General features: G+C 37.5%; 1 protein-coding gene across 2 annotated transcripts in view; it reads left to right on the forward strand.

Moving 5' to 3' along the window:
* Nucleotides 1-11,346, forward strand: part of LOC145481425 (somatostatin receptor type 2-like) — a 16,132-nt gene extending 4,786 nt beyond the window's left edge. Inside the window, exons 1-4 of one of the 2 annotated variants that reach the window (XM_081459906.1) lie at nt 1,152-1,495; nt 3,069-3,133; nt 6,155-7,316; nt 8,887-11,346. In XM_081459906.1, the coding sequence (XP_081316032.1) occupies nt 6,469-7,316; nt 8,887-9,037 (999 nt within the window). In that variant the 5' untranslated portion in view covers nt 1,152-1,495; nt 3,069-3,133; nt 6,155-6,468 and the 3' untranslated portion in view covers nt 9,038-11,346. Of the gene's footprint in view, nt 1-1,151; nt 1,496-3,068; nt 3,134-6,154; nt 7,317-8,886 lie in introns of those variants that run through there. The other variant, XM_081459905.1, reaches the window with a different exon arrangement.

The following is an 11,346-nucleotide window of genomic DNA, read 5'->3' on the forward strand; positions in this document are numbered from 1 at the left end:
TAAAATAAACCTGACAGTAAAGGTTGCTCCTTGCAAGGGATACAAGCTGGTCTTGATTCCTCTATTTCAAGATTGGCGTGGTAAATAAAACTTATAAGAAATAACACAATAAAAAACAATTTCGATATCATAGGGCGAGGAGACCTCCAAGAAACCACCAGGCTTTATAGCGGAGGCTCAACAAAACGTTTGCTTTAATAGACACACTCCAAACATTGGTCCAGCAAAGGGTCCAAAATTAGTCTATCAGTTCAAGAGTCCACCGGTCCAGTCCCTACATTATCCCATTCCGTGTCTACGCTGTTAATGCGAGGTAATTTGGGGCAAAAACTACAAAATTGCCTCACATTCATGTTGGATTCTTTTGCAATGCAAATGGAATTAACCGCCAAAAAGGGCTATTCTCTATCCAACCGCAGCACGACATCTCTCTGCTTCTCTACAGTGAAATTGTCTGCCTATCTGCAGTGCAATTCTCTGCCTAACCGCAGCACTGATTCTGTCTAACTGCAAGGCTTATTATGTCTCAGAGAGTTTTATTTTTTAACTACAACATGCCATTTTCTTAACCAACGCAATATAAAACTTGGTTAAGTGCCAAAAACGGTTGCGACCAGAGCTGTCAATTCATTTGAGACAATTTGAAAGATAAATGCGTCTCAAAAGCGGTAAAAAAATATTAAGCTTTAAAGCAAATGAAGTCATTACCGGGACATGGATTTTTATATTTGATTCAGGCTGGCATAATGGCCAATTCTCTCTATGAGACGTGCTTGCAGGGAATCATGGTAGTTGTGTTCATCAAAGCAAATACCCAATCCAAGTTGATCAATACAACCTACCAAGATTCCCTGCAGGCACCTCTCATAGGGGGAATTGGCCATTTACATGTACCATTTAATTTCTTCGTTTACCACTTGGATTAGCTCCGACTAAGAAGTTGTTTCAAACACCTGCTAGTGTTTCATGTCGTTATCTTTAAAGCCTGGTAGCTCTTGCTAGAGATACATTAGCCCCATTCTTTTGAGTGCTTGTCAAATGGTTTATTTGCTGTCAAGTAAATATGAGTTTCAAGTCTAATGATTTATCAGTACAATATTTAATACCCACTGACAGTACAAAGTTACTTACATTCAGGTGAAAAATCTAAGATTGATTGTTTCTTTGGTTGAAAACATTCTTTTTGGAATTATGACATATCAAGACTGCGTGGAAAATAAGGGCTCCTTTTTTATTCAAACATGACCAACTGTCACCCAGCTTTCTTTGATTGCTGAATGTCATCTGCGCGAGAAGATAAATAATTCATAATTGTTTGGCTATTTTGTCCTAAGTGAACGAAGTTAAGGAGAACCAATATAGGTTGAGGTAATCATGCGAATGTTTTGGGCAATTAACGTTGGCTCCTGCTTTCTAAGTCAACTGTTGCTTATGCTGTTGGCGGTAACTACTGAGTAACAAGGCAAGCGAGGCATTACACAACGATCCGTTTCAGGTAACTTTAACACAAGTTCTCGAATTTAAATTCAAAGATCTGATGGAGAGGTTGACACAAAGTAAAGAGAAAGGACGAGAAAAGGAACGTGTTGACCTAAGAGAGAAATGTTTATGTCCGTAAAACGTCTATTTTATTCTTTGCTTTTTTCGCAGTCGTTTCTGTGTGCAAGTTATTTTGTGATAATCTCGCGAAACGAAACACGATAGCTTCAAAGACTAAAACGAAGCGATAACTGCTTGTGTAATCAGCCGTTCTTTTTAAATGTCTAAAACGTAAGGCTCATCTTTCAATGCATGCAAACAAATAGCTCGGAAGGGAAATTTGACCATTAAAGGATGTAAATAGCTTTCATGAACCTTGTGACGAATATTAAACAGAACAAAAAGAATGGGGACAGTCTCCACCGACTGGGTTAAATTTAGCATAGGTGACCTATTTTTCTCCAGCTGTCTCATTAATACCAGATTTAAATAATAAAGATTTGTCGTGATTGCTAGAAGATAAGTAAAATTATGAGAAAAGTTTAAAACTGCCGCGATACGCCAGCTGTAAACGAAATCTGCATGAATGGCATTAAAAGCAATTGACGAAAGGAGTTTTCACTATCTGCCTGTCGCGAAGATTTTAAAAATGTGAAAATTCACCTCTAGATGTTATTTACCTTAAACGAAATTGGGCTATAAAGCAGCGCGCTTGTCAAAAGTGCAGTCAAGATTGATTAATTTTCGTCGTTTCTTTCTGTTTCGAAGTATTTACTGACTTTGACATGATTTATTTAAGACCATTGGCAGTCCATGAAGTCTTGTCAATTTAGTTTGATTATTGATGTCTACTTGGCGTTGCAGTTTGTGACTACGATAAGCGACTTTTGTCGGTTACAAGAATAACTCAGAGGTGGCTAGGTGGTTATCTTCAACGAGGATAATACTTTGGCTTAAAGACGATTGTTTGAAAAATGGAAAATATATATTTTAGTAAGATTTACTTCCAGTTAGTGATTCAGCTTTCGGAAAATGTCTTATTTTGCCGGTATTGTCCGAAATATTGCAAAACGATGTGTGATCAGCATTGTAGTCTTGCAATTGAAGTTTCAGAAAAAAACTCCCTGCTGAGAATCGCAAACTGCAGCAGCTGTGTGAAAAGGGATATAATAAGCAATTTTTTTAAAGTTTTCTTTCCTCGATTCCTGAACATTTTGTTCTTCAGGTGTGTGCAAATTCTTATTGTTTATAAAACGGAGAGAGATCTTTCACTTCTAAATGCATCAGGGTGAATACAAAACTATCAGTGTCCTCAAAATTCCAGACATCGCTGTTTTAAAAAAGTGCCTTTGGATCGTTCTTTTGCTATTACAAATTGCAGCTTTTTGTGAGGAACTTTGTTTTTTTCAACCAGTCATTGCTTATACTGGTCGTTGCAAATATTATCAGAAGAATTATCGCGGATTGGAAAAATATCTTCAGGTTATTTATGTTATTAATGTGATTTGGTAACTTGCGTTATTAAATGAATGGTAAATAATCATTTGAAAGTGATCTTTATTTATATTCTTGAATATTCTATTCTTCAGGTGTGTCAGAGTTATTCACAAGTTGTCCAACGGCCGAGAGGAAACTTTAACCACTGAAAACATAGGTGAGCACATAAAAAATCGTTGTCCTGACGTTTCGAAGAATTTTTGGTCACAAAGATCCCTTTGGATGCCTCCTTATCTCATTTTCACTTTAAGACTTGCGAGTGCATCTGTGTTAAGAAGACTTTTAGAATCTTATTAAAATACCCTCCCATAGGTAGTATTAAACGGCCTGATTTAAAAGAATTTCTGAAATGGTATAGTGGAGTAACGAAATACTTTAATCTAAGGATTTTCTAACATGAACAAAATTGACGACCAAGTTTTCACTGCTTGTGCATATTGAAATAGGAAGATTCGAGGTAAAAACCTAAATGCTGTTTTCAATATGCTTTGCTATTATCTTTCGAGAATTTTTGAACAGGAACAATAGAATTTAACATTTCTGTGTATCGTGTTAAGGGCAAAGCTAGTTATTCAATGCCATATTTGCCTTTGATGATCAAGTTGTTTAATTTTGTTGTAAACATTGCTGACTTATTTTTCTCGAAACACTACGCTAATGACACATGGTATACTTCTACGAAAAGGACAAGGAGGAAATTGAAATCACACACTGATTTGTTTAGATAGTGACAACCTATAATATCAAGCTTTAATGAGCTGCGACAACGCCAGCTACACGGGAAGCCAGAAAAAAAGCATAACAAAACAATTATGAGCACGACGAGCGATTTTACCATTTTCAGTTTGCAACATGCCGCATTCGAAAGAGCGCAATCCTATGGCTCCTTTTTAATTGATTTATTTTTAATTTTGCAATGCTGCGAATCCCATTGCTCTTCCCACACAAAAACTTGAATTTTATTTTTTTTAAATTTGCGGTAGCGAGCGAGCTATACCGCCGTCTTCCTGAGTTGCTCATATTCAGCGAAATTAAAGAAAACGTTTTACTTCCGATGGATTCCCGGCGAAGTACTACGTTCTGTGACATTGCATAAAAGAGATGTGTTTTGCGGCAACGGCAATCGGGCTTAATGTAAACGCATATTTCGCGCACGGGTGCGTTTTTCTTCGACAAACGTAAGAAGGCTAAAATTGCTGATTCTACTGGCCCTCTTCCAAGAGCCCATCAAAATTATCCGGACTGTTTTACCTTCATTTCGTACAATTCTTAATAAGAGGGCAAAAATTTCCTCTGGGTCGACCAGGTCGCGCATTCTGGTAAATCATCTGCTCGAAAATGTTATGTTAACGTAGAGAGAACTTAGGTATTTATCACCACTACGTATCGATAGCTGGGTCAAAAAGTGAAATACATTTTAGCTGCTCGTGTTGACTCTTTGTCTTCAAATCAATTTTTGTCATCATTTTTACCATCCCGGCAAAGACGTTATTACTTCTGCCGTTTTGAATTAATGAAACGGTAGCTTTTATTTCTTGACAAATGAAACAAAAGAGCACACAACATTTTCCTGCAGAATACTCGCGATCCCACAAAAATCGCACAATAGTTTGAACAGAATTTACAATTAAGTCACAACTGGACGAGAAAGGCTCCAAGAAACATCAAAACCTCCCCCAAACATTATGCTGACATAAAACTATTATCTAGCCTCTTCCAAAGTTCAGAACTGACAAATTATGAATCTGTTCTGGTAAACGAATACGTAATTACCTTTTAAGGTATAGGGAACTGCCGATTTGAGAAAGCTGAGCAGAGATGGTGATTCTGGCGAGCGAATTGCCATAAGTAATCACTTATGTTAAGTTTCCACAGATATCCATAATTGTTTTCCTGTCTTTAACAGCAAAAAATATATATTCTTGTTATGTACGTCAAACCCAAGTGGAAATTTCAAAGCTTTTTCCCCTCAATATTATTCATAATACCAGGAACTGTTGTGTTTATATTTGAGGAATGATGCCGGAAATTACAAACGTTAACTTATCAGGGTACGGATTTATTAATACGTTTTTGCTCGCGTTCGTTTTCCTGTTGAAAGTAAAATTGTTCTCGTAAACCGAAAGACATGGCAAATTGTATTCGTAGCTCATGTCGACTTTTGCCAGAGAGTTCATGCTTCAAGAATATTTATGGGAAATGCCACTGATTCATCAGAACCAATTATACAAAGTTTTGTACGAGTCATTTTTTTCTAGTCTTCTCGTTCTCTTGATGTACGTCAGAACGAAATCATTTCAAAGCCTATTTCCGTTGTTTATTCTTTATGGAGCAACACTGTTTTATTTGTGGTGAAGCCTCTCAGGGAATTATCTCTAGACGTTATATTGCCCGTCTATCGCAACAGAGGAAGTTTCATCCTTAAGCAAAGTCTGTGAGGCCCCGTAATAAAAACACCCTCAGTCTTAAAAAGGTCTGCTGTCTGAATTGAAGATTAAGGATTTACTTTTCCGTTTTCTTTGCCCCAATGTCCTTTCAGAGAGAGTGAGGTTCTACAGGCAGTTTTTTCCTGCAGGTAGGACATTTTGATTTATGTTTTTACGAAGACGTACAAAACGATTTTCGCGTATTCGAATGTTAAATGCAACTCTTGATGTTGGGCCGCAGACAATTAGCAGTACCTATGACACTTGACAAATTATGTTCATTAAAAATGTGAAAATTAGTTGAGGCGTTCTTCAAAAAAGTATCTGTTAGGTATTGCTAAAGTTAGTTTCATTTTCTTTCAGAAATCTCATTTGACATTATCCATTTGACTACTCAGTCAAAATTGATTCACTTTAATAATTTATATCACCTTTGGGCACGAGTCCGCCTCCGCTTTTTTTCCTTTCATTATCGGTTACACAATCAGTCATGCGTCAAAAGGTTGGTTGAAAAATGAAATAGCACTTCCCATGACGTTTCTTTCTTTCTCTTTCAGTTCCCTCTTCTGGTTTGTCTTTAAGGCACAATAATTCCAACCGATAGTCTATCTTGAGGTTAAAAAAGTAATTTTCTGTGACGCCACTCACCTACAGAGTCGTCCAAATATAAATATTCTGTCAACAGACGAGAGTAAAGTAGAACACAGACCGCCAAAATTAATTGAAAACGCTATCTTGTTTATCTTTTTCAGCTGCCTTGGAGAAATCTCGCTATTTTGTTTACTGTGTTGCTTCTGTGCAAGAAGATTGGAACGCAAAACTGCCAGTTCACTGCACAATCCCAGTGCACAATACGTAAATTGTTTTCAGGAACTGACAATTAACCAGTTTCCTTGTTTCCAAGGGACCATTTTTGACCCGAAAACGAGCAGAAATACATTCTTAGGAGAACCTCGTACCGAATAGGCGGTTGGTACGTTTGGAATTTACTTGCAAAGATAGCAAGTCCGTCAGCCGAACGTTTGCAGCGAGTTTGCAACTGTTCACTGTGCACAGATTTTGGGCGATGAACGGGACAATCCAGATGAGTTCTTGTCATGATGTGGAGAAAATATCGCACATTGTAATGATCACCCTGGTTATGGTTGGATCGATAATCGGGAACAGTATAATTTGCCTTTTACTCGTCCGGTTTAAGACTCTGCGAACAGTGCCGAATATTTTGATCGCGAACTTAGCTGTCATAGACATTCTCAATGCACTGACCAATATGCCTCTTATGATCATGTGGTACATCTGTAAAGTGCCTTACCTCAAGGGACAGGCAGTCTCGTGGTTTATCGTGACTTGGTACGTACTGTTTATGTATCTAACCGTGTTTAACCTCACCGTTCTAACAATGGATCGCTATGGAGCCATCGTGCACGGCATTCACTACCACTCGTGGAAAACAATCAACAAGGCAAAAGTAGCAGTGTTGTGTGTTTGGCTCCTGGCCGCTGCCTATACATATGGCATGTTCATCTTAGGGCTCGACATTCATCTTGGTGACGCTCCAGTGTTGGTGTACAGGATACAGTATTTAAAGAAATTTGGACGACATTTTATAATTCCCGGTTATCTGGTTCCATTCATGATCATGCTCGTGATGGGGGTTGCCATTTGGCGCACTGTGCACATCCATAGCAGACGGATCTCGACGTTCTGTTCTGGGGGAAAGCAAGTTAAAAATGATGTGAAGACCGCCAAGACGATCGGTTTGACAGTAGCGGCATTTTTCTGCATGGGCGTCTTCCCGATGTTGTTACACAACATCGCAAGAATTCACGGTTCATGGCCTCATTTCCTTGCGTTTTTCCTCACGCACCTCAACAGCATGGCGAATCCAATTATTTACTCACTCAAGACTCCAAGGTAAATGCAGTGGTTAAGAAAACAACAAAACAGATAATGAATAAATAGATAAATCGAAAGCTAGCGTTGAAAACTGGGGTTTCAATCAGTTAAAAAATAAGGTCATGTTTCTTTATAGCATGATATTTCTCACTGTCAATTTCGATATTTTAAAATTCTAACTTGGTGCCGAGGCTTGGTTAGGTTAGAATTTCAACATATCGAATTTGGCCTATTGTCGAAGCATATTTTATCCAGGAAAAACTACCAATTTCCCCGTATATTGAAACAAAACTTTGTTTTAACTTTCCCGTGGATTTCATCGTCTAATCAAATTGGAGAATCAAAAAGGTGCATTCTATTTTTCGAGTCTATTTAATAGAGTAACTAAAAGAAAGTGCGACGCTCAAGTACGAGGGCGTCGACCTTGTATAAAAGACAAGTTTTGACATCTGAGAATCAACAGAAAAACTTGAAACTAATGAAGTGGCAAAAACTTAACGTTATAATTTCCAAACAATCATAAATCGAGGCGGGAAATAGCAAAAAAAAACAAACAAACATCACCGTGTTGTAACTCTATCAGTGGCAAATGCATGGTGATTATGTCAATGTTAACCCGTGGAAAACAACAACCATTTATTGCAAAATAGCCAAACAAAACCAATAAAAAACAATAGAATTAGTGTCTAAACAGCAGGATGAAACCAACCGTCCATCATCTGGAGTAGTGTACAGAATCAATTTCAGTCAGTGCGATTTTGTATACTATGGCCAGACCGAAAGATCACTGGAGATGCGGGTTTCCGAGCACAAAAAGGCTGTCTTGATGTTCGATCATAACTCCAAACTTGCGTGCCATGTCCACGAATGTCATCATCACATGGATTTTGAAAACGTTGAAGTCGTCGGACATGAGGCACATTACCATCAGCGGCTTTTTCTAGAAGCTTGGATGTCTGTAAAAGACCCGAACGCTGGGAATGATCACATAGTCATCCCTGAAGTCTACAAGAGCTTGGGACGCACTTAGTTTTTTCAACTGATGAAGGCTTAAGAGTTAGCCGAAACATCTTGCTAAAATATACAAGTCAGTGACAAAAAACGGCACTTTTATCGATTATAAAATTAGTGTCTATTGGTTTCTAATTTGTATAGTAGCTGTTTCACAGGCTGAGTGAAATCACTCTAGGATTTTCAGTTGACAAAGGACAACCAGTTCTTTTGTGTCAGCTAATTTTGAGTCATCGTAAAAATGGCTCGGGAATCGCACCTTTTAGCTCATGTTAGAGTGTAAAAATATCCAGTGCAATGCTCAATACCTTATTAGCAAAACTTACCTCCGCCTCTTTTTTTCTTTTTTTTTTATCTACTTCAAGGAAATTATAATGAAAATTGCTCTAGATAAATAGTCGAAATTCCTTCCTAAGTTAAAAAAAATTGTACTATCTTGAGCCGTTGTTCGTAAACCTATTTATTCTCTCTGATAATTTACTTAATAATATTGCTCAGGCTGTTGTTAGACCTAAGATTATATAAGTCTAACTCATTTCACGCAAACATTTGAAGTATTATATTTTTCAATTTTTAGGTTTCGCAAGGCCTTCTCATTGTTCATGAAGGACCCGTGGGGCAAGTCACAACCCGTTTTGACTTCCAAGACTCAAACTGAACTTTATTCCACAACAAGAAATTCACCTTGCGTAACAGAAGAATATAACATTCAGATGACAGAACTTTAAAAGGAAAATAGGGAGTTAATCCCAATTTACACGTATTTCATTTGATCATCTTTTTTTTTTTTTTGTTTTGTGGGAACTAATCTTTGTGATTGCCGGTAAAGGACTGGTTTTTCTTGCTGGGTATTCATATTTGTGATTTTCGGGAGGTCCCGTTTAATTGAAAGTACAATTTCGGATTTATTAATTTAACTGCAAGCAATTGACAAGTGAAAACAAGCGCATAGATATAAAACACAGTAATTCAGTAATCAGGGTCACTCTATCCCATTTATATCTTGCTCTTGTGCGAAAATGTAGTGTTCTTCTCATTGGGGTGCCTTCAGACAATCCTTTCCTGTAAACCTTTTTTTTATTATTTCTGAACGTGTTTCTCATTTCATCGTTTAGTTTCTGAACGAAAGAGACGTTTTAAATGAATGGCAGCAACAAGAATCTACTTGTGATGTTTGTGTGTATAATTTCGCCAGTGGAGTAAATTTTTGCGGAGGAAATTTTTTCCTGAAGTTTTTTTTGCGGGAACCTATTTTTTTGCTGATCATGGAAAAAAACGGATAAATCGCAAAAATCAGAGCCTGCAAAAATTTAGTTTCACACAGTATATACGATTATACGATTTGTAAGCAAGAGATTCGGTATACACTGCAAACAAATTTTAAAAACAATATGTGTAGTCAGCTATGCTTCATCTTTTTGCAAGTAGCGTTTTCATTCACGAAAAGAAATCGAGTCTGTCCCGAGAATCTGTGTACTTACAACTGATTTGGTTTACTGTTTGGATTGGGGTCGAAGAACTATCAGCTCGCCATTTACACTCACCCATTCGCATCCCAATTTATCGTACTCGAGCAGTTAGTAGTTGCAATTTAAATGAGCTAAGTCACGGTATTTTAGCCAGGTACAAAATAACCTTAAGTTTACTAAGATAGAAAAACACCAAAGAAATGATAATAAACCATAAAGGAACAAGGATGGTTTAGGATGGAGAAGATTGACAAGGATTACAACTGCCGAATTTGAAAAATATAGAACTTTTCAAGATGCAAAAGCCGTGAGGTAGCTCCTTTAACGTTTTCTTACCCTCTTGTGGAAGGCATATACATTATCAACATTTCTGTATCTAATATTTTACGTAGTTTTCTAGAGATGTGTTAAATATTATAGTTCAACACTGAATTTTCTCCTATTCTTATTGGTTTAAATTGATCACGTGACGCGATAGTGTTCATTGACGTAGGGACACAATCTGCCCATCGTGACCGTCCAAGGAAAATAACCGGATGGATAATGCTCGTCCGTGAAAATTTTTCTGTACACAAGCCTGCTTATAGGAAAAAATGAAAGACGCAATTTGTCTGTTTTCTTTTTCAAATTTTACATTTAGCTTTCACGCCTGAAAAAGTTAAAAATAATTCAATATGATTTTTGAAATGGCGAGCCGAACAAAATTTAGTGGTGAACAATAAAGACAATGGAGTGTTTATGTCACGGAACTACCGGCCTGATAGTTGCCTCTTGGAAGTTTGATGCTCTTAAAACTAGCATTTTTGTCTTCGAAGCTTCGCTTCTCGGGCAAATATTTCCTTTGAGAACATCAAGTTTCCGCAGGGCAACTATCAGCCGATAGTTCCTCCCCAGAAACACTCCATTGTTTAATTAGAATGAGACTGAATGTAAAACCTTATTAGATTGGTAGTGAATAATATTTCTCAAGCTCGGAATGGACATTAACTTTGAGAGCTGAATCCTGCTTTTTTCAGTGTTGGTTGGATGATGTGGACCGTTCATCCAAGCGAAGTGATCGTATGAAAAGGTGGAAAAAATTTTTTGGTGTCTACATTCCGTGTTACTACAGACACGCCATTCTCTGTTCTTGTGGTCTCAAGTCATGAAGATTATGTAAACTTCTTATTGATATGAGTATTGTAAATATTTAAGTATCGTAAAGTCAGCATATCGTGTTAATAAATTGAAGTAACGTCATATTTGCGTCGTTTGTGTTTGTTGTTTTGTGTGTTTCTTATGTGTTTTGAGTTCTGATTTTAGACAACATCACATGCCTATTTTACCAATATGAGGTCTTTCGGTTGGTCCTGCCTTTCCTTCTTGCATTACACCAATCGTGCATGCATGCATGTGATTTTTTCCATGTTCCGGCGGCCTCCCCTCCTATCTTCCCCGAGCGTTACTCTTGGGCTCTCCTAAGACTTTCCTCGTACATTAATCTGCGCGTTTTCCTGCCTTCCCTTGTACCTTTCCAAGCGATTTCCCTTTCTTTTCCTAGTACCTTTCTACAAGAATTCCATGTAGCC

The sequence above is a fragment of the Orbicella franksi genome, chromosome 3 (genome assembly GCF_964199315.1).
Source record: "Orbicella franksi chromosome 3, jaOrbFran1.1, whole genome shotgun sequence".
NCBI classification, from domain to species: domain Eukaryota; kingdom Metazoa; phylum Cnidaria; class Anthozoa; order Scleractinia; family Merulinidae; genus Orbicella; species Orbicella franksi.